At 37.8% G+C, this 24,781-nt stretch overlaps 1 protein-coding gene and 1 long non-coding RNA gene across 2 annotated transcripts in view; one reads left to right on the top strand and one right to left on the bottom strand.

The window, feature by feature from the left end:
* The window catches only part of LOC126161798 (fat-like cadherin-related tumor suppressor homolog), a 367,143-nt gene that overhangs the window by 296,629 nt on the left and 45,733 nt on the right, over positions 1–24,781 (top strand). Inside the window, exons 4-6 of the mRNA XM_049917888.1 lie at positions 2,674–2,807; positions 13,418–13,483; positions 23,450–23,542. Coding sequence (XP_049773845.1) covers positions 2,674–2,807; positions 13,418–13,483; positions 23,450–23,542 — 293 coding nt within the window. The remainder of the gene's footprint in view (positions 1–2,673; positions 2,808–13,417; positions 13,484–23,449; positions 23,543–24,781) is intronic.
* The window catches only part of LOC126161799 (uncharacterized), a 64,815-nt gene continuing 43,021 nt past the window's right edge, over positions 2,988–24,781 (bottom strand). The window contains exon 3 of the long non-coding RNA XR_007534959.1: positions 2,988–3,314. This is a non-coding gene — a long non-coding RNA (uncharacterized LOC126161799). The remainder of the gene's footprint in view (positions 3,315–24,781) is intronic.

Here is a 24,781-nt window from a genome sequence, read left to right as displayed (position 1 = left end):
GCCATCCTTTGCTAATCACTGTCCAGGAGTCTCTTTATGCCCTCGAAAACTGTGGAATGCCAGTGTCCTTCATTTGGACTCCAGGGCATGTCAGGATTCTAGGCAATTAACTTACTGATAGGCTGGCCAAAAAAAGCTACCAGTAAACCGACCCTAGAGATCAGCACACTGGAGACTAATCTCCGATTGGTCTTCCACTGTAAAGTTTTTGGGATCTGGGATACTGTCAGTAGAACAAATAAACTAAGTGTTATCAAGGAGACAACAAATGTGTGGAGGTCATCCATGTGAACCACTTCCAGGGACACTCTTGTCCTTTGCTGGCTCTGCATTGGGCATACTTGGATGACTCACGGTGACCTCCTACATCACGAGGACCCATCTCATCGTTGCTGTGGTTTCCACTTGACTGTGGTCAACATCTTGTTGGACTGCCCAATTTTAGCCACCCTGAGGCAGACTTAATCTTCCCGCCACACTGCCTATGGTGTCAGGAGAAAATGCCTCAACAGCTTGTCTAGTTCTACCTTTTTATCACTCAATCTATGGGTGGGCGTCTGGCATTCTCTCCCAGGCCTTTACCTTAACTCATTTTTAACTCTTCCTCACTTTTTCATTGCTGTTGGTTTGCCTTGATGTTAGTCTTTACCCTGTTTGTGTTTCTCCAGCCTTTGTTTTTCTTTGACTGGAGATTTCAGTGTGTTACAGAGTGGCTGGTGCATCCCTTTTATTTTTATGATCAACCAGCCCAGGCCCTCTGCTATATTATTTTAATACCTTCCACCACTTTCTTCCTTTAAGTGCACATTTTCCCCTTTTGGTTTGCATCTTTTGTCTTCTCTTTCAGAATGGTTCCCAGTTAATTTTACGCCTTTTTACTTTCTCCCTGGAATACATGAGTAAAAGGCACTGATGACCTTGTAGTTTGGTCCCTTTACTCTCCAAACCAATATGGGGGCAAATGCCATTTTCTATCATTCTGTTTGTCCAGTTTGGCTATGCCACCAGTACTAGGTTGCCAGAGCCTCATCTGTGGTAGTGGGTACACCATGCAAAGGTGAGGTTGACATTTGCACAGGAGAGGCTATCAGAGTTGCAGCACAGTACCTTTCACCTCCACAGTACATACAGTTCCGTACAGTGAATGGTATGACACCATTAATAAATATAGACCTTAATCAGAAGCATATAGCTAAGGTAGAATATTCCAAATTTTTAGGTGTGTCCATTGATGAGAGATTAAATTGGAAGAAACACATTGATGATCTGCTGAAACGATTGAGTTCAGCTACTTATGCAATAAGGGTCATTGCAAATTTTGGTGATAAACATCTTAGTAAATTAGCTTACTACACCTATTTTCACTCGTTGCTTTCATATGGCATCATATTTTGGGGTAATTCATCACTGAGGAATAAAGTATTTATTGCACAAAAGCATGTAATCAGAATAATAGCTGGAGTCCACCCAAGATCATCCTGCAGACATTTATTTAAGGATCTAGGGATATTCACAGTAGCTTCTCAGTATATATACTCTCTTATGAAATTTGTTATTAACAACCAAACCCAATTCAAAAGTAATAGCAGTGTGCATAACTACAATACTAGGAGAAAGGATGATCTTCACTATTCAAGATTAAATCTAACTTTGGCACAGAAAGGGGTGAATTATACTGGCACTAAAGTCTTTGGTCACTTACCAAATAGTATCAAAAGTCTGACAGATAACCAACAAGTATTTAAGACGAAATTTGACAGATAACCAACAAGTATTTAAGACGAAATTTGACAGATAACCAACAAGTATTTAAGAAGAAATTAAAAGAATTTCTGAATGACAACTCCTTCTACTCCATAGAGGAATTTTTAGATATAAATTTAAAAAAAAAAAAAAAAATGTGTGTCTATGAACTGCCTACACGATGCTGAGGCACTCGCAGGGCCAGTAAGCTCTGCAGATAAATCCCCTATAGTATATGTGTCTGACCAACTTGGACGTTAACTCAATCCCAACACTTGTATCCAAGATATCAAAGACCAGTCAAAACACTTTCGGATCCAACTCATCTCAGAAGAGGATACAATAGCCTTGTGACACCCTTTCCAACTACATCAGTGCATGCATTCAGGCCAGAGGGGAGTGTGATGTCATTCTGAGAAGTGGGCTCACTGCAAAGTTCTTTGTAAATCTGACTTGATTTAGTAATAACTGCAATAACATCACATACCCTTTCAACCTCTAAAGTTTAGTTTTTATTCCTTCTCCCCTTCTACATACTTCGCTTTTTATCAGCAGTGTATATACCTCTGTAGTGGTTTATTTACAGTTTCAAAATGTTTTTCACCCATGTCGAAATATATGCAAGCGTAATGGTGTATGAAGTCTCGCTTACTGTGAGAGCTGGCTACAAAGAAATAGAAGTGAGTATGGAAAGTTGCTGAAAAGCTACACTTCGTCTTGTGCACTGACCAGTCAAATGGTAGTAAAGCGAGCATGTGAATTTGACAAGGTCTGGCTTACCACCCCTGTCTTCTTGAAAAACTAAGTAAGTAGCTCTTGTTATCTGATTGAAACTCCCTAAAAGTAAGTAGCGGTAGTTCTCATTTTCATGAATGGTCTCTCTCATGATAATGTTTAAAGATTATTTATAGATTTTTAACATCTTTGCAGGAATACTTCACATTTTGGGTGATCCAAGCCTTGGTGTGGGTAACATAGAACTCCATCTGCAAGAAATTGATAGTCCACTGAGGATAGTCCCTGGGACAAAGAACCTGACGCTAACTCGCCGTCTTGACAAGGAAGTGAGTAGCTAATGATTGTGTCCTGCAAAAACTGAAGTTAACGATTGCATAGACTACTCATTGTTAATTGCATGTAATTTAAATCAGTACTATTAAAAATTTGAAAATAAAGATTTTGCTATCCAAAATTACATCTCACTACAAGTATTATTCATAAATTAATCACAGATGTGCTATTAAAGGAAAAATAGGTAAATTTTAGTTTATATAAAGTCTGTACCAACATGTTGTCATTACTTTTTGATGGAGTCACTATCAAAATTGAAACATTTATCAAACCATGATACCATCTTCTTTACTCCTTCACCAAAGAATGATGCCACCTTGTGCTTCAACCAGTTGTTGATAACATCCTTGAGCTCACTATCAGCTGTGACATGCTGAGTAGACAATCCAGGCCTCCATCTCGGAGAAGAGAAAAGCTAATTGCTCTCAAGTACAGGCCATTGGGAGGATGTTGATAAATCTGCCAGCCACAAGGCCTGAGATTTTACGTACAGACCAATTCTAACATAAAAAAGATAATTTTCCCAGTTAATAACCCTGTTTGGCTTGTTAAATTAAACATGCTAAACAAAAACAATTATAACAGGTGTTCAAAAAGTCTCTCTGAAGTGCCGTATGATTGTTAGCCGCTCGTGCCATATGATTGTTTGCCTGGCTGGGTTACTTCCCTTCAAGTGGACTCTCCCAACATTCCACTGTTTCGTTAATCTCAGCCAGCATCAGTAGTATCATTGGTGTGTGTCGCTATGTGTTGATGTGAACGTTTATGTTTGATTCCTTTATTCATTTGTTTTGTTTTTGTCACTGTTAAAATGCTAACCATTGAAGAACACGTTTTTAGTCGAACAAGTGTTCAAAGCTGGCAGTAAATACACAGTTTCAGTTCTTCAAACATTTAATTCAGTTTTCCCAGAGACAACACTCCCACATCGCTATACTGTGTGAGATTTGGTTAACAAATTTCAAAGTTTGGGTTCAGTGACAGATGCACTGAGAAGTGGTCATCCTAGCGTTTTGTCTGAGGATAAACTACTTGATATTTCTGATAAAATGTCCATGATTCTGAACAAGTCGGTAAGAAAACTCGCCTAGGAAATAGATGTTAGTGTCGGAATGGCCCACACAGCTGTAAGGAAAAAATTAGATCTTTTCCCATACAAAGTGACAGTCGTGCAAGAATTGAAAAATACTGATCATGGCAAGAGACTGCATTATTGTCAATGGTTCAAAAATTTTGTTCAACAAAATGGAAAGGATATTCCTAGTGAAACGTTTTTTGCTGATTAGGTGTGGTTACATGAACTTGCAAAATTCTCATATGTGGAATACTGTAAATCCATTGTGTATTCATGAGGAATCACTTCATTCTGTGAAAATAGGAGTTTGGAGTGCAATTTCTAGATGTCGGATTGTGGGTCCCATATTTTTCAACAAAACAATAAACACACAATGATACAGCAGTGATATTCATAGGAGAACTTGTGTTAAGTGAAATACTGAACGGTTATTTTCAACAAGATGGTGCAACCACGCATACAGCTCGCATTTCAATGTCACTGCTTGCTGATGTTTGTGGTGACCCCTTAATTTCACAGGGGGCTTTGGCCTCCATGATTAGATGAATTAAATTGTGTGTTCAACAACCGAGGGGACACTTTCAATGTTTAATGTGAAAAATTGCAAGTAAAAATGAATATTCAATAAATTAATAACTTGTATTTCACCAAGTTTCATTTCGGTATATTCACTGCAGCATATGGCACACATGGCTAACAATCATATGGCACTGTGGAGAGAGTTTTTGAACACCCCATATATATAGCAAAATTGAACAATGGAAAATCCGGGTTGGAATATAAATAATATAAGGGAAAGATAGATTGCAACTTAATGTGAAGATGACACACACTGAGCTGCAGACTGGCACAACGGAAAGACACCTATGTATTAGCTTTTGCCCAAAGCCTTCTCCAGGAAAGGAACACACACACACACACACACACACACACACACACACACACACACACAATAAAGCACACCTCATGTACACATGACTGCCATCTCAGGCACCTTGGACCAGCATTTCGCTCCAAGCTGCTGGAGATGGCAGTCCATGTGTACATGATGTGTGCTTGCTTGTATGAATAAATGTATGTATGTATTTCCTTTTCTGAAGAAGGCTTTAGCCAAAACCTAATGTGTATGTGTCTTTTTCATTGTGCCCTTTAGGGTTCTTTGTATATATACAGTAAGATAGTCAAATGTACTACATGAGCACATTGCATTGAATATTTCCTCTAATGAACGTGTTGAGAGATAAACATAACCATACAGAGCATCATAGATAAATATTTCTAATTATATTGTAGTCATAAATAGCGGTTGAAATATTTTGAATGGTTGCCAGGAGATGAGTATTTAAACAGTGTGAGACACTGAGAATAAAGAATACACACCATGAAACTGTCCATATATTGGTGACTGGTACTAGTGTAACCATCCCATTACATTATGTATCCATTTGAATTCCGAAAGTACTGTATAAATCATACCCTAACTTTCTAAGTGGCTCCTTACTATAGTATTAAAACACTTCCATACACGTTTCCACAAAAATGCTTGTGGCAGTTAACACAAGTGCATGCCTTTACTACATATATTCTGGCAAGAAAACATTCAATAGTGAGAAAAAGCATTTTCTTGCAGGAACATGTGGATGATAGATTCATTTTTTCATAAATAGGGCAAGGATATCACCCTCTTATTCGTCATTCATTCGGGAGTCATTTGATAAATTACAGGGGAGCCATGCATAGTGAACATACTTTGTTCCAGAATCTTACGCAAAACAATTTTTCCCTTATAAATTAATGTAAAATATGATAATGTGTTCCATGCAGAAAAAGTACTAAAAGTTTTATCTTATTTGTGCTATTCAGAGAAAATTATATCTACAGTATTATGATTAGATTAGATTAGATTTACTTTCATTCCAATTGATCCGTAGTGAGGAGGTCCTCCAGGATGTGGAACATGTCAGAAAAACAACAATACATGAGAAATATTTACAACTAAAACAAATAAGCTAATGTACCATTCCACAGGTCCCAAGTGGAATGATCGTCATTTTTTAATGAACACTAAGAGTCATTTTACAAATACTAATGCACTGAATTTAAAATAAAAAGTTTTTTATTTATTTATAAGGTAATAAACATGTAATACAACTACCGTAATACTTATTTACAATGAACACATTACTGCACTGAAATGGTGCAGAAGTTAGATTATATTTACACACACACACACACACACACACACACACACACACACACACACATTTTCAATGAACACATTACTGCACTGAAATTGTGCAGAAGTTCTGTTGTACTTATATACAGATCAGTTGCTTTTACTAAGAAATTCATCCATGGAGTAGGAGTTGGCCACCAATAAATCCTTTAGGCTTCTCTTAAACTGAATTTCTTTGGTTGTTAATCTTTTTATGGCTGCTGGCAAGTTATTGAAAATGTGTGTTCCTGAATAATGCACACCTTTTTGTACAAGACTAAGTGACTTCAAATCCTTCTGAAGATTATTCTTATTTCTAGTATTGATTCCATGAATTGAGCTGTTGGTTTGAAAAAGTGATATATTTTTAATGACAAATTTCATTAAGGAATAAATATATTGGGAAGCAGTAGTTAGTATCCCTAGTTCCCTAAACAGGCTTCTGCAGGATGTTCTTGAGTTCACACCACATATAACACTTACTGCACGTTTTTGTGCACGGAAAACTTTAGCTTGGCTTGATGAATTACCCCAAAAAATAATCCCATATGACATTATGGAATGAAAGTAAGCATAGTATGCCAGCTTTTTCATTTTTATATCCCCTATGTCTGACAAAATTTGCATTGCAAACAGAGATTTGTTAAGATGCTTCAGCAGTTCTGTGGTGTGCTCCTCCCAGTTGAATTTATTATCAAGCTGTAATCCCAAGAATTTAACACTGTCCACTTCTTCTATCTTCTTGTCATCGTATGTTAGACATATACTCTTGGGACACCCCGTACAAGTTCTGAACTGCATGTAGTGTGTTTTTTCAAAGTTTAGTGACAAAGAATTGGCTAGGAACCAGTGATTAATGTCAACAAATATTTTATTGGCTGATCTTTCTAAGACTGCACTTGATTTGCTATTTATTGCAATGTTTGTATCATCGGCATACAAAACAAACTTGGCATCTGGTAATGTTACTGATGAAAGGTCATTGATATACACAAGAAAAAGTAAGGGCCCCAAAATGGAACCTTGTGGGACCCCACATGTAATTAGTTCCCAGTTGTATGATGCCTGATAGCTTGATACATGTCTCTTTCCTACTAACACCCTTTGTTTCCTGCCAGAGATATAAGATTTGAACCATTTTGCAGCATTTCCTGTTACACTATAATATTCTAGTTTACTTAAAAGGATATTGTGATTTACACAGTCAAATGCCTTTGACAGATCACAAAATATACCAGTTGCCTGCAATTTTTTGTCTAATGAATTAAGCAAATTTTCACTGTAAGTGTAGATAGCCTTCTCAATATCAGAACCTTTTAGAAATCCAAACTGTGACTTTGACAATATGTTATTTGAGATAAGATGGTTATAAAGACGACTGTACATTACTTTTTCAAAAATTTTTGAGAATGCTGGCAACAGTGAAATTGGACGGAAATTAAATGCTATTTCTTCATCTCCCTTCTTAAACAGTGGCTTAACTTCACCATATTTCAGCCATTCAGGAAATATTCCACTGATAAACGACTGGTTACACAGATAGCTTAATATGTTACTTAGCTCAGAATCACATTCTTTAATTAACTTTGTTGATATTTCATCATACCCACCAGATGTTTTTGATTTTAGAGATTTTATGATGGACATTATTTCTGTTGGGGTAGTGAGGGTCAAATTCATATTATGGAAGTTACTTGAAATGTCTGGTCGAAGGTAATCCATAGCAGCATCTACCGAACCTGACAACCCCATCTTTTCAGTAACAGTTATAAAATGTTTGTTAAAAAGTTCTGCAACACTATACACATCTGTCACCAATGTATCATTTACTCTTAATGCTATTTGTTCCTCTTCACGTCTGGTTCTACCGGTCTCCTCCTTCACTATATCCCATATTGTCTTTATTTTGTTATATGATATGACTATCTTTTCCTTGTAATATATTTGCTTTGACATCCGTATTACAGTCTTTAATATTTTGCAGTATTTCTTATAATGTGCTATAGCATCAACATTGGAAATGTTTCAGATTGACAGATACAGTTTTCTTTTTGTTTTACAAGATACCCCTATTCCTCGAGTAATCTATGGCTTCTTTGTAGACTTTGCTCTAACCTTGGTAAGTTTTGGGGGAAAGCAGTGTTCGAATAAGGTAAGCACTTTATTGGCAAATATGTTATATTTTTCATTCATGCCATGAGCACTGTAAACATGAGTCCAGTGAATGTCTCTGAGGAGTGTCCTAAAATAATCAATTTTTGGCTTACTGATTACCCTCTTGAGCTCAGATTTAACAGATTTTATATCCTGTTCAGTATTAACATTGAAAAGAAGGAACTGCATGTCATGGTCTGAGAGGCCATTGACTATTGGTTTTGTAATATAATTTTGTTCATTGGACTTTTCTATAAAGATATTATCAATGGCTGTTTGTGAGCTATCCTAGTGGGGAACTTTACAGTGGGAATTAAGTTGAATGATAGTGTTACTAACTCAAATAAGTTCTTATTGGGAGAGTCTTTAAGGAAATCTACATTGAAATCACCAGCAACCACTATTTCTTTTTTTTGGTTGTTAAATGGGCCAGTACAGCTTCAAGGTGGTTTACAAACAGATTAAAGTTACCAGCAGGTGCTCGATATACACTTAATATTATGGAGGATTTTTTGTGAAATTCTAATGCCGTTGCACATGCTTACATATGCTGTTCTAGGCAAAATTTATGAATGTCTATGTTCTTAAATTTATGACAGTTCCTGATGAATGTGGAAACTCCTCCTTTCTCCATTTTTGATCTACAAAAGTGAGGTGCTAACCTAAACCCTGTAACGCTTAAAAGTTCTATACCAGTGGTCACATGATGTTCAGAGAGGCAGATTATGTCAGCTGGGTTTGAAGACTCTAATTCATCTATGCAGATAGTTAATTCATTAATTTTATTTCTCAGTCCTCGAATATTTTGATGAAATAAAGATAGCTGACATTTCACATTGACGGAGTTAAAATTGGGTGGAATTAAAGTATCTGCTGACAGTTGAAAATTCTTAACCAATGGCTGTTTATGCTGATGTAATAAGCTGGAATTAAGTTTTTTGATTTCTTTCTCAAACTGAAGGTTTGTCTCGGTTCTAATCTCTCTTAAAATTTGCTTTCTTTCTGTCCTCCCTACCCTAAAAAAGGGTCTTTTCTGAATCCTATAACCACTGGTATTTTACCACTCATGACAGTGCCTCCCCCCTTTAACTTTCCTGCTATTTCCCCAGCCAATTTACCCTTCCCCTACCTGTTGAGGTGAAGGCCATGCCTAGTATAATCCCACCTACAGAGAGAATCAACATGAACCACACCAATGTGTGACCCCGCACCCAACATGAGCAGCCGTTCCAGCTCCAAATTAACTCTCTTGACAGAAGAGTTCAAATGAGGTCGGTCATGGCACCCAAGAACAGATACAAACTCAACACTAGTATGCTTCGATGCTGATGCAATCTTCGCCAGGTCACACTCTATACTGTACCCAGGATCTCTGTCAATACTGTTACCTGTCCCACCCACTATAACCACGGTGTCTTCCTTAGTGAAATCTTTGCAAAGTGATCCTAAATCCTCTGTCACCTGCTCCAGACCAGCACTAGGTTTAAAAAAATTGGCGACCTGGTATTCTGATCCTAGTTTATCCTGCAAAAGTTGGCCAACACCTCTTCCATGGGAACTACCTAACAACAACACTTTCTTTCTCTTTACTGATTTCCCTACATTCTTACTTTTCAATTTGCTGCTGAAAGTTTGTTGTGCCCTGTCTACACCTGCAACTGCTTGAGGCTCACCAGCTTCTAACTGAAGCAACAGGTCAAATCTATTTTCCACATTCACCATAAAGCTGTCAGACAAAGTTCTAGGCCTGTTCCACCTGTTGCCTGTTGCCACTTCCCACCTCTCTTTACCCTTCTCCCTCCTTAACTTGTCAAGATCTCCCCTGGCCTTGTCTGACTCAGTCTGAAGGGCGGCAATTTTCCCCTCCTGTTCTAGTATCTTCCTATCTCTACTACAAATCCTACAAAACCACTGATGAGTCTCATTTACTTCCCCTATTCCCACGCCACTACAGTCACCCACATGGAAAAAACTACAGCACCCATCACACCAAAGCCCCGACCTAACAATTCTACGGCAAGTCAAGCACTTTTCACTCATGATAAACGTAATAGTTTATTAAGAATAAGTCAGTTAAGTTACAGATAAACACGAAAATATGGTTGCACAAATTTGGCCTATACGCAACTGTGTGTAAACAAAAACAAAAGTGCAAAGTTTCTGAAACAACAACTTAAACTTTACGCTACTTTCCGGAAATGCTAGTTAAATAATGAAGAGGTACGCTAAGTTAAATTGCTGGGGAGAGCAAGGAACAACTAAACGAAATTCTATAGATTTGCTGCAGCAGAACGTAAACAGAAAATACGACTGTACGGTCTTTTCGCGTTTTCTGCTATATTACGTAAAGAAATGGTAAGTCTTTCCACTCCTGGGATTGGAATGACTCCTTACCCTCTCCCTTAAAACCCACATCCTTTCATCTTTCCCTCTCCTTCCCTCTTTCCTGACGAAGCAACCGTTGGTTGTGAAAGCTTGAATTTTGTGTGTATGTTTGCGTTTGTTGTGTGTCTATCGACATGCCAGCGCTTTCGTTTGGTAAGTCACATCATCTTTATTTTTAGATATATTTTTCCCTTGTGGAATGTTTCCCTCTGTTATATACGTATTATGTACTTTATTATTCATGATACATAACTAATTCTTTTTTACTAGGAAGCTATCTATAGTAATTTGCTTCTGCTGATGGTTCAACACTTGGCGAAAATGTGACACAGCATTATCGGCAAATAAATTTGTAGTGTGCATAGCCACTGGTTCTTTGGGGTGATGATTTTCAGTGTGTGATGCAACAGATTACCTTGCATTCAGCATTTCTCTTATTGCACCAGAAGATTGCTGCTTTTCTGTTACCTCCTCCTCCTCTGAACTCATTTCCACAACTTCCTGCTGTGAAACACACTGCAACTCCATAAGCTCTTTGGTGGTCATTTCTTGGCTGTGATCTTCCACAAGCTCATCGATATCATCCTTATCCACTTCTAGTCCCATGCTCTTGGTGAAAGACAAAATCTCATTGACTATAGACTCCACAGGTACTGACTCAAATGCCTCAGTGTGACATCCAACAACGTACTCCAGCAAAAGCTTTTTCCGTGCAGAAGTGAGAGTTCTCTTGGTAATCCTTCCCATGCCTTTTCAATCATCTTCATGCAGGCAAAGATGTTGAAGTGATATTTCCCAAAATTTCAGAGAGTGAGATTGGTAGCTTCAGTCATCTGAAAGCAGTGCTTAAAGAGTGCTTTAGTGTAGAGCTTCTTAAAGTTCGAAATAATCTGCTGGTCCATAGTCTATATTGATGGAGTGGTGATGGGAGGCAAACACTGGATATTGATTATTTGAAATTCTTCAAGGAGGTGGTCTTGTAGGCTTGGAGAATGGGCAGGAGTGTGGTCCATAAAAAGCAAGATATGGAGTGACAGATTCATCTCAAACAAATATTTTTTCACCAAACGGCCAAACACGTCATTGATACAATCATAAAGAAGATCACATGTCACCCGAGTCTTGTTGTTGGACTTGCACATCACATTTAGCCTGCTCTTCTGGACTTTGTACTTCTTGAAGACTTGTGAAGTTTCGGAATGGTAAAGAAGCACCACTTGCATTGGCATTGAATAGCAGTGTGAGACGGTCTCTCATTGGCTTGTGACTGGGCAATGCATCTCGTCAGCTGTTATAAAGGTATACTCTGCCATCTTTGTCCAGAATAGACCCGTCTCGCCATAATTAAAAACCCGTTAAGGCAGATAACACTCAGAATATATGAGCATCTTGAAGTTGCTGATGAAGTTCTCTGCTGCCTTTGTGTCGGAGCTGGCTGCTTCTCCATGCCTCATAACACTGTGGATGCCGATTCTTCTCTTAAACTTCTCAAACCACCCACAGCTTCCCTTAAACACTTCTTCAGCCACTGATGAGCCTAGTGTCTTCTTAACAAGGTTGGCAAAAATCATTCTTGCCTTCTCAGAAATGTTGTTCTCATTAACAGTGATGACTTGCAATTGCATTTCATTTATCCATATAAGGAGCAACCTTTCTACATCATCTAGAATAGGAAACCATTGTTTAGATACTCTTTTTCACTTCCTTTGAAGCATCAGTCTCCTTAATCTTGTCCTTGCTCTTGAGGATAGTGCAAATAGTTTGTGTAGGCTGAGTGTATGTGCATGCCAAACAGCAATGCTCTCACCATGTGTGTGTCGTGTTTCAATAATGATAAGTTTCATTCACACACACACACACACACACACACACACACACACACACACACACACACACAGTGTGAACGCAAGTTTAAGACATGCAACTGCCGACAATGAAAGGTCTTCATATCGTTGAATGTTTCCCACGCCGCGTACAAATGGCTGGTGACGTCACACTAAATTGCTTCCATTCGTTATGCAAAACATCGCTCATTAAGTGAGTCATTTTTTTTTACAGTTTATTGTGCTCATTATGCAGACTGCGCATTAAGGGAGGTGCTCACTAAGCGAGATTCCACTGTACTGGTTTAGGTCATTAGAAGTGTGATGACATTCAACAGTTTTCTACAAAAATAGATCCATCTGTTGTTGAGTGTCTGATTCATTTACAATTGCTTATCAGTATGAAGCTCTTACATTGCATTAAATAATGTTGAATGGATGTAAAATGATTCTGATGGAATAAGGAGAAAGGAAAGAATGGCAAAAAGGTCTTGATTTGACTTAGAATCAAGTGTTATCATTTGCCTGTATGTAAACATTGTCAATATTGTCATCTTTGTCGCTGCCAGTTGTAGATAATGGTAATGGTGATGCTCGTTACCATTGTCATAGTAAATGAGGTTCATAGGGTGAAGTGCAGTACTAGCATACTGCTTGCTCCTCTTAAAAAGCACAGTGGGCACTACCAGGCATAATTTCTCATCATATGATTGAAACTGAGTACTTCTCTTGATATTTTGCTGATAATAATTGGTAAAAAACATTTGATAATTTAGTCACAAATCAAACATTTAGACTGAAGAAAGCCCTGTATGTAATTACTGCTTTGAACTTGTAATTTCATTAGTTTATTTGCTCCAGTCATAAAACAAACTCCTTTCAAAACTGTTGTGAAATGCTGAACACTCAGCATTCTGTTTCATATGATTCAAATGCAGTTTTCTTTTTCAGGGTGTGGATGGACCATCTTCAGTATTTGTCAGTGTCATATGTGAACGCAAGAGGACTTCAGACCCTGTGAGTAGTATCCAGTATGATATTGAAAATGTTCATAAAGGGAAGTAGGTAGTATTGAATTCAAAGCTGATTCTTGGTAATCAGTTTGAATGATTTCACCAAATGATAAAATATAATAAAATAACATTACAAAATGTGGAAAACATTAGCAAAATGCTTTGTAATGGGACAGCTTTTAAAAGTTTTTTATTGAGTGTAATAATAAAAAACAGGAACAGATGAAATATCCTGTGGGACATCATTCTTGAACCCCTTCCTCCACTAACTTCGTGCAGCATTGCTCATATCAGTTCAGCATTGCTCATATCAGTTGTGCTTATGATGAATATCACTTAATTGGTTAAATATAAGAATATTACATGGAACGCGTGATAGATATATAATTCAGTCATGTCTCACTCGTGCAAATACATGAAAATTAGAATATTTTTTTATGTATCTGGCCATTTGATGTATTTCAGTTGATACTTCTTGTTTCAATACATATACACATTGAATATACACACTTTGACAGTTTGATTATACAATAGAAATTTTCTACAGCTTAGAGCATTTACAGCACAAATTACAGCGTAATACGTTTATGATATTGTACAGTGTATTCAGTTATTTTTTCACAGTAAATGACTATTGCCCTCACATTTAAATTTACATACATACATTTATATCATTTTTTGAATTGAATGGTGGTTACTTCTCATTACATTTTTGAGTTTTCCTTGCAATAATCAGTAAATTCATTTACAGAAAAAAATTGAAAGGTATTAAGTTCTTCACTTTGCTGATGCTGTTTGGAAGGCACTTGAATAATTACATCCCCATGTACATTATACTTATGTTGTAGTGACTTGTCCTGTGTTCTATTGCTCTGTTTCCAACAGTTTCTTGCTTCATTTGTGTGTGTGTGTGTGTGTGTGTGTGTGTGTGTGTGTGTGTGTGTGTGTGTGTGTGTGTGTGTGTGTGTGTGTGTGTGTAAAACTTGTTCATAGTTTCGCATTGATCATGATGCCTATAGGCCTTTTCTGTACAATGAGTACCTATGATATTATTGGTTCAAAGTGCACAAAGTAATGCGTTTTTGCGGACTTTGATACTTGAAATTTTGGCTCACTTCTGTAGTGCTTAGCGGCCTGGATTTAATTCACTTTTTATACTATTGATGTGCTCTGTCCATGTTAATTTAGCATCAAGGTGAAGATTCAGAAATCTTACACATGGTACGTATTCAAGGCTGTATTTCTTAATTTATGATACTAACTCGTTATCTTCTGGTCGATTGTTTTTGAATTTTATGATTTATATATAAATTCGTTTATTATTTCTAAACCAGTTTTCTAGTGTGCATAATACACTTTCAGCTCCATTTGTAGCTTATTCTAAATCCATTCCCTTAATTTAAATGTTTGTGACATCCACAAATAGTATTGATTTTTATTGAATTTCTTCTAGTAGGTCTGATCGGTTACTATTACTTTATAGTAATCTGCCTTTACGTTGGTGACCATATAATCTATAGTAAAAGCCCTGTTTGTAGCAGTCCTGATATAGTCACTGATTGCATTATGTAAATTGTATGAGACAAGGAGTTGAGCAGAGATCCTCTTTCAGTCTCAGTATCTTACTGCAAGCAGTGTTGAAGTCGCTGCACAGTACAATTTTGTTGTTTCCTTTTCAGCTAGTTGTCTTATTTAACACACTATCTAATTTATTTAAAATGATTTGACACTTCTGTCATGTGAACGGTAGACTTTGATGGTATATTTGTATTCTGAATTACAATTTCAAGTGCTAAACACTCAGTACTGTATTTTTCTTGATCAGCTCTGGTATTTGTAATGTATAAGAGTAATTTTTTTTTTCATGTATACACTCCTGGAAATTGAAATAAGAACACCGTGAATTCATTGTCCCAGGAAGGGGAAACTTTATTGACACATTCCTGGGGTCAGATACATCACATGATCACACTGACAGAACCACAGGACCACAGGCACATAGACACAGGCAACAGAGCATGCACAATGTCGGCACTAGTACAGTGTATATCCACCTTTCGCAGCAATGCAGGCTGCTATTCTCCCATGGAGATGATCGTAGAGATGCTGGATGTAGTCCTGTGGAACGGCTTGCCATGCCATTTCCACCTGGCGCCTCAGTTGGACCAGCGTTCGTACTGGACGTGCAGACCGCGTGAGACGACGCTTCATCCAGTCCCAAACATGCTCAATGGGGGACAGATCCAGAGATCTTGCTGGCCAGGGTAGTTGACTTACACCTTCTAGAGCACGTTGGGTGGCACGGGATACATGCGGACGTGCATTGTCCTGTTGGAACAGCAAGTTCCCTTGCCGGTCTAGGAATGGTAGAACGATGGGTTCGATGACGGTTTGGATGTACCGTGCACTATTCAGTGTCCCCTCGACGATCACCAGTGGTGTACGGCCAGTGTAGGAGATCGCTCCCCACACCATGATGCCGGGTGTTGGCCCTGTGTGCCTCGGTCGTATGCAGTCCTGATTGTGGCGCTCACCTGCACGGCGCCAAACACGCATACGACCATCATTGGCAGCAAGGCAGAAGCGACTCTCATCGCTGAAGACGACACGTCTCCATTCGTCCCTCCATTCACGCCTGTCGCGACACCACTGGAGGCGGGCTGCACGATGTTGGGGCGTGAGCGGAAGACGGCCTGACGGTGTGCGGGACCGTTGCCCAGCTTCATGGAGATGGTTGCGAATGGTCCTCGCCGATACCCTAGGAGCAACAGTGTCCCTAATTTGCTGGGAAGTGGCGGTGCGGTCCCCTACGGCACTGCGTAGGATCCTACGGTCTTGGCGTGCATCCGTGCGTCGCTGCGGTCCGGTCCCAGGTCGACGGGCACGTGCACCTTCCGCCGACCACTGGCGACAACATCGATGTACTGTGGAGACCTCACGCCCCACGTGTTGAGCAATTCGGCGGTACGTCCACCCGGCCTCCCGCATGCCCACTATACGCCCTCGCTCAAAGTCCGTCAACTGCACATACGGTTCACGTCCACACTGTCGCGGCATGCTACCAGTGTTAAAGACTGCGATGGAGCTCCGTATGCCACGGCAAACTGGCTGACACTGACGGCGGCGGTGCACAAATGCTGCGCAGCTAGCGCCATTCGACGGCCAACACCGCGGTTCCTGGTGTGTCCGCTGTGCCGTGCATGTGATCATTGCTTGTACAGCCCTCTCGCTGTGTCCGGAGCAAGTATGGTGGGTCTGACACACCGGTGTCAATGTGTTCTTTTTTCCATTTCCAGGAGTGTATGAGTTGCTCCCATTTCTGTAATGGCCTACAAAAGTGTAATGCTACTGAATAGTTGTATAGATTATGTAGAGGTATTTCCTGCTCATGGAGCCAGTGTTTTGTGAAACACACCACTGTCGGCTATCATCATCACTCAGTAGTGTTTCTACACATACAAATATACTTCTTAAGGACTGAATATTTTGGTGCATGTTGATAGATCTGTTTTGGTGATTTTTCACATTGGTATTTTCCTGTTTTGTGTTACATCTAAAAGATGTCTGTCTTGGCTATCAAGATACATTTGTTTCTTTTTCATTGTTTTCATGTAGAGTGCATTGTTCAGATTTCTTATTTGTAATGTTTTGATCATTTTCATGAAGATAGGGTTTTCTAATCTTCCTGTATTCAGTGCACCTCATCATGTTTTTCATTATTTGTGCATACTTGGAACAAATCTTTTTCTTGTCTAACCTGTTAATATACAACCCATGGATATTAAAATGAAACCTTGTTAGCTCTCTCATTTGCAAAATTGAAAGTTGTCCCACATTTGTTGAAAGTGGAGTTATCTACAGAGAAGATAAGTATTCTATTAAATAAATTAATACTCTCATTTATCTCTGGTTTGTTATGCCTGTCTGATACTGTACTTAAAATTATTCAGTCTTATGGCTAACTGGAGAAAGTATTGTGACTGCGCAGTTCATAATACTGCTATAGCTCATTGTCCTCGATGTCATTTCTTCCCACCAAACTATTACTGTATCTTTTGATCAAAGTCTTCAGTCACTTCTGTTACATTTTTTATCACCTCATATAATTATTCATCGGGCTTTATGATACATTGCACAGCATGTGTACCATCTAGTTCAGAGCTAATCAAATCAATACCATCCATGACTCTGTTAGCACAAGAACTCTTTTCTTCATGTCTCAAATGATTCTTTTGGTTCTTCTGTAGAGATTGTGCATTTTTCAGCGTGAACACAACCTGAAATGTTTGTTTTGATAGGTGCCACAGCAGCATATCACATTTGTGTGCTTTACTTTTGATTTGTTTCGTACTATCCTTGCTGTAATCACTAATTGTGTACAGCTGTAAGTGATTATCAAGGTTTTTTTTTATCACCATTTCTTTGTTTGGCACACTCACACTATAGCATACTTTGTTTCATGTACTGATGCATTTTCTGTGTGTGTCGAGTTGGTCTGTTTACATACAGAATGTGACGGTGTTGGACTTAGATCCCACACAACTCATGACTGCATATTTTTACTGTCTGCTGTTGACCCTTGATTTATAGCACAGTTTACATCTAGATTTCTTTTCCTAGTTCTCTTTTCCAGTGAACACCACTTCTTGTTTACATTTGGAACTTAGGTAACAAGATCATAGTCTGGGTGTTTACTATTTATTTCCCATTCTACACCTTACAGTTCACTTCAAGTTCTTGATATTTCATAGACAGTTTATTGTATTTTATGTTGTGTTGCACTATTACTTTCCTCAGAGATGCAATTTTGCATATGTAGCATATTCTTAATTTTGAATTCTGAAGTATGTACAATGCAGATCTTGAATTTTATGGAGCAGAACTTGGACACCACATTTATCACATTGATCCCTGATGAGCTGTGCAACATATTAAAGACAGAGGAGCAACTCATCAATAGCATACCGATTTATAGAGAGAAATTATATAAACAGAGAATGGTTGTGTGATCACTAAAGGAAAAATACAATACCAGGGGAAGAAAAAATATTTAAACAATTGATGAAATTATGAACAAGATAAAGGCATATACTTCCCAAAATACATTGTGTAGTTAATAAAAAACCCAATTCCTTTTCTTCCTTTCATATAATTTTCAATGGGCCTGCCTCCTGTAACAATCAGACCACTAAATGACATAATGTACATATAATGTTAGTTTTGCCTTGCCTATTAAATCATTATCCTATAATGAAAATATCTGATGTTAATTGAAATTGTTTATTTGCATATCTGGTTGAACAGACATTGTTGACGATAGACAGCTGTCCGAAATTACTTCAAAAAAAGTTTGCTGATTGCAAGTGTTAGATATAGATGTGAGGATTTATGCCAGAGCAGGACTTGAACCTGGATTTCCTGCTTATTGTGAGTGATTGCCTTAACCATTAGGCTATCCATGCACACCTCCCAAACTGATCCAAGCTTCCACATGTCACACAGTCTACATTCCTACACCACAGCCTCCGACATTCATCACCAAATGCTTGCATCTGTACTCGGTATTCCCAAACCAGTGAGAATAACGGTATGAGAAATCGAGAACTATGGTGCTATCATCTTTTGTCTGCCTCAAAATTTAATATTTACTTGAATGTCTGGATGAACAGATATTGTTGATGATGACAAAGAATGTAGGATTCTATGGTGTGGGCATGTATAGACAGTGCAACATATGGAAAGTTGGGCCAGTCTGTGAGGCATGTACAGATAGCCTAATGGTTAAGGCAACCACTCATGACAAGTGGAAAATCTGAGTTTGAGTCCTGGTCTGCCACAAATTTTCATATGTCTCTAGTGGGGAGTACATCCATACTATACACTGCTAAAGCAAAGTTATTCATAGCCAGTGAACTTATTTTAAATTCAAATTGCTGTTGTTACTTAGGTTTTTTAGTATAAAGAAAACAAGTGAAATTTGTCTTTTACCTTGTCTATCATGCCACTAGATTTGATAACACAAAGTGTGTATATGCCTCCTAACACTCTACCATCCAGTATTGACATTTATTCTATTAATTGAATGAAATTGAATACTCAACAGAAATGGCAGACTTGACAAACAGACAAACAATTTTTTAAACTTATGTTAATATAACAATTAATGTTCGGGGACATGAGTAATGTATCTGATGGTGTCACTAATATTACACAGTATGTTGATAGGGCACTTTCTCATTACAGCTAGGCAGTGAGGATTACTATTGCTGGAAGACATCCTTGAGGACTCTCTCTCCCCAGTCGGTCTTCTGAGTAGTTCAATGCAGCCCACCACAAATTCCTCTTTTGTGCCAACATCTTCATCTCGATCAGCATTTGCACCCGAGGTCCACAGTTATTTATTGTATGTATTCCAGTCTCTGTCTTCACCTACCCCTCTACAGCACCCTCTAGTACACATGCCTTGGTATAGATCCTGCCCATTCTTCTTGTCAGTTTTTTCAGTATGTTCTTTTCTTTGCCGATCGTACAGAGAACCTCCTCATTCCTTACCTCATCAGTCTGTCTAATATCAAACATTGTTCTATATCACCACATCAAAATACTTCAATTCCCTTTTTTTCTGGTATTCCTCCAGTCCGTGATTCATTGCCATACTATGCTGTGCTCCAAACATACATTCTCAGAAATTTCTTCTTCATATTAATACCAGTGTTTAATATTAGCTGAGTTTTCTCAACCAGGAAAGCCTTCTTTGCCTGTGCTAATCTGCTTTTTGTGTCCTCCTCCTTCTTTGTCCATCGTGTTATTTTTCTTCCAAGAAAGCAAAATTCCTTAATTTTGAAACTTCCTGGCAGATTAAAACTGTGTGCCGGACCGAGACTCTAACTCGGGACCTTTGCCTTTCGCGAGCCAGGAAGTTTCATATCAGTCTACATTGTGGTCCCAAATTTTGGCAGCTTTTTTTACTAATTCTACCAATCCTCTTACTTTTGACTTTCTTCAGTTTCTTCAGTTTACTCTCAAACCTTATTCTGTACTCATTAGCAGTTCCTGTAATACTTCTTCACTTCCACTGTGGTTAGGAATCTCATCAGCAAATCTTATCAGTGATACTCTTTCACCCTAAATTTCAGTCCCACTCTTGAACCCTTCTTTTATTTGTCATTGCTCCTCTAGTGTATGGAATGTACAATTGTGGCAGAAAAATACATTCCTGTCTTAACCCTATTTAATTTGAGTGATTAATTCTTGGTCTTCTGTTCTTATTGTTCTCTGTTTGTTCTTGTACATCTTGTATTATTCGTCTTTCATTTGGCTTATTCCTGTTTTTGCCAGAAGTTTGCACATTTTGCACCATCTTGCATTGTCACACTTATTTCCAGCTCAGCAACTCCTATGACTGGCTCTCTCTTTTTCTTAAGTTTTGCTTCCATGATCAGTTGCAATGTCAAGAACTTCCTGTCTGGTGCCCTTACATTTCTGAAAGCCAAATTATTTTCATCCAACAGAAGATCAGTTTTCTTTTTAATTCATCTGTATAGATTTTTAGTAGCTTGGATGCAAGAGCCATTAAGCTGATTGTGTGATAGTTCTCACAATTATCTGCCCTCATTATATTTGTTATTGTAGGGATGATATTTTTCGAAAAGTCTGATAGTATGTCTCGAGACTAGCAGATCTGTACGCCCACTAGAATAATCGCCAATTGCCACTTCCCTCAGTGATTTCAGAAATTCTGGAGAAATGTTACCTATCCATTTTGCTTATTTGATCACAAGCGTTTCAGAGTTCTATTGAACTCTGACTCAATAATGGATCACCTTTGTCTTCCATACTGAATCCCATTTCTTCCTCAATCATGTCATTAGGCAAGTAATCTCCATTGTAGAGGCCTTCAGTGTGTGCTTTCCACCTATCTGCTCTCTCTCCTCTGTGCCTAACAGTTGGATTTCCAATGCACTCTCAACATTCAAACCCTTGCCTTTAATTTCACTTAGATTGTTTTGACTTCTGTTTATGCTGAATCAGTATCTATTTATGTTTTGGTAAAAGACAGAAAGTGTGTGGAGGGGAAAAGGCAGATGAAGCAACAAAAATACTAAAGCAGTGTTTATCAGCATTGAGACCTTGACAACCAGGGTGGCTGCTGAATTAAGAGGTGCAAAGCAGTGTACATCTTACTCCTCACATTGTGTCCGCATGGCCTTGAACCTTGGAAATGACAAGATAAAATTAAAATAGGACACAGTATTGCTGTAACCCCTAGTGTGGGGTAAAACAAGTAATTGGATGATTAAAGATTGTTGTTCAGATATATATTTCCCTTTTTTAAAAAAATATTCTGATCAGGATATATTTTCTTAACATTTTATGATGACGTAAGTTACCTTAGGAAGACTACTCTGATACAGCCAAATAGTCTGATGAAACATTGTTGCATTGTATGCAAAGTTAAACCTCAGCTGTCATTTTTTTGTCACACACTGTCCCAGGTGCAAGCTGAGTGACCGCTGTATTTACATAGCCGTAAATATTGTATTCAAAAATTTCAGAGGAACAGTTCAGATTTTATCTAAAAGGTTGCATTAGTACCACACAAAAAATATATTCAGATAAATTTTAAAGTTAATTTTTATGAAAAAAACCTCATTTAAGCAGAAAACTGTACAAAATGAACGTAATATTAAATGATGATGTTAATACTATGAAAACTCAAGTAATTTGTGCTCCAAATTTTACTTTTTACTGTTTATTATTCATGTAATAATAAAACATAAAACTCCCACAAAACATTGATAGAAAGAAAATTACTCTAGTTCTTCTTAGGTGTTTAGTTTCCTTCTCGGAGGTTTTCTTTGCACTTGCTGGAAATTTTTGTACAGATTTCAAGTCAGATTGGCTTCTTGCAACAATGGCAAATATAAGATGTTTTTCTCTTCTTTTTTGGGTCACATGTGGAGCATGTTTCGCTTTTTTCCAATCATTCTGCAATGATTTGTACTCTTCATTCTGCTACACCCAAAACATGGTGAAGGATCCATGACGTTCATGGGGTGCATGGTATTTGTTTTCTCACTTTCTATCTGTGATGTTACCAACACGTTTACAAGCTTCTTCAACAATTAAACCAGTTCACTTGAGCGTTATCTTTGTCATTCTGCTCCACGACAATGCAATGCCTCATATGGCCAACACAGTTGCGGCACTCTTGCAGAAATTCAAATGAGAGGTTCTTGGCCACTCTCCATACAATCCAGACCTCTCCCCCTGTGATTATGCCATTTTTGGTCCCCTTAAAAAGGCTCTAAAGGGCAAACGATACACCTTGGACAACAAAGTCCAACTGTATGTGTGGAACTGGTTAACATTGCAGCCCTGGGAATTTTATGAGACAGCTATTCACTGCCTTGTGTCACAGTGGGACAAGTGTCGCAACAGCCAGGGTCAATACTTCTAACATACAGTACCGGTTTCTGTAATTATGCCTCTGGCTTGTTTCTTTTTGAACGCCCCCTATACTACCAATGAGCCACAGTTGGAGCTGACTAACTTGTACAGATATGTGGGTGTAATAATTTGTTGGGATATGAAATTGAATGACCATGTAGGCTCAGTTGTGAATACAGCAGATGACAGACTTTGGTTCGTTGGTGGAATACCCATTTCAGTAATACCATCCAGTATAATGCCCAGGAGCATCAATAATATTTACATCAAGAAAGCTTTAGGGAGCACAGTGACCTGAGAGACAAAAACAGGAAATCAGTGATCTTGTAATGCTACTCTTCCTCCTATTGATTATGCTTTATTGACTTCACGTTATTGCCATCTGCTAATATTTGGTGATTTTTCCCTTGTACATTTTCCTTACAGTTAAACATTGGTAGAAATCAGTATATTGCTGTTAATAATAGACTGTACGCATGTTAAAAAATAATATATATTTCATTACCACTCTCTTTTACAGGGATTCGTAATTCCGGTGAACATCAGAGTTACAGATGTCAATGATAACACGCCTCAGTTCATTAACGCACCTTACATACTCAACATATCAGAGGTATATTATTTCTTTATATTACTTGTATCTTCACATTGATAAAAGAACCAAGCTCACTGTAAATATACCATTAGTAACTCATTGTTGCAATACAGTGAATTAAATTACTTGGAGTAAGAAATGTTACTCATTGTGTACATCATCCCAGTCTGAGTGTCACACATTTCTTTCAGTTCATAGTAGTAGATCTTAATGTGGATGTTAGATAATTACATGTGCACAGAATACAACCTAGTACAAGGCTTCATTTATTTAAAACATTTCTTGTACCAAATAAAGTTAGTAGTGTTAACTTGTTAAACTGGAATGGAATACACATAGTAGGTATCCTATAAACAGAGTTACTCACTGCAAACATGATATTGTTGAAAGATATTTAAGTAAAAAGGCATTTACTTGACTAAAATGACTATTAATTTGTATTGATTTCTGTTATTTCAAATAAAATATCCATTCAGCTCTTGGGCTATGGATTTATGCCGTATAAAACTTATACCAAAATAAATTAAGACAAAATTGTGTCTGCAATAAATAAATTCAAATAGTGCATATGAAAGTGTTCAATACTAGGCTCATACAAAAGGAAAGACTATTGCTGTAAATGGATAAACTAAATAGAACTCCAGTAGTGTTGCCTGAATGCAGAAAAATGAAGCTCACTTTTTTCTTTTACTAGAATAATTTCAATGCTAATATAAATAATTTCAGAAATTTTTATTTGAGTCTTTGTATACCATAGATCTTGAATAGTAATTACATCCATGAAAGTCCATCATGTTGCATATGTACACTGTTTTAATAAGTGTTGTGACACTTACAATAATTTCATGACATAACATTTATAATGAATATGAATATGACCAGTCACACAAGTAGCTAACTGACTACATTGCTCTGGCCGACTACGTTATGCTGATACTGTAATTAGACTGAGCTGATAGTTCTCGACATAGAATACTTTAAATACAGCACAAATAAACAAAATGAAGCACTTAAAAGTGGTAAGTGGTTGCTGTTATTACAGTATATTTCAGCCTTTTATTGCAGTTTTCAGTTATCACAATTTTTTAAATTTGTTGTAAAAATGTCCTTGAAAATTACTGCCTCTTTTGCAGATTTCATCATCTTCTAATAAATACAATTGGGACACATAAGTTGGTAACACATCATTTGTATGAAGGTGTTTTATTTCTGCTACTGATTATTCAGCAATAATGAGGCTGAAATATGTAAATAGCA

Source organism: Schistocerca cancellata, chromosome 2 (genome assembly GCF_023864275.1).
Source record: "Schistocerca cancellata isolate TAMUIC-IGC-003103 chromosome 2, iqSchCanc2.1, whole genome shotgun sequence".
NCBI classification, from domain to species: domain Eukaryota; kingdom Metazoa; phylum Arthropoda; class Insecta; order Orthoptera; family Acrididae; genus Schistocerca; species Schistocerca cancellata.
This window is presented reverse-complemented; position numbering and strand designations above follow the sequence as displayed.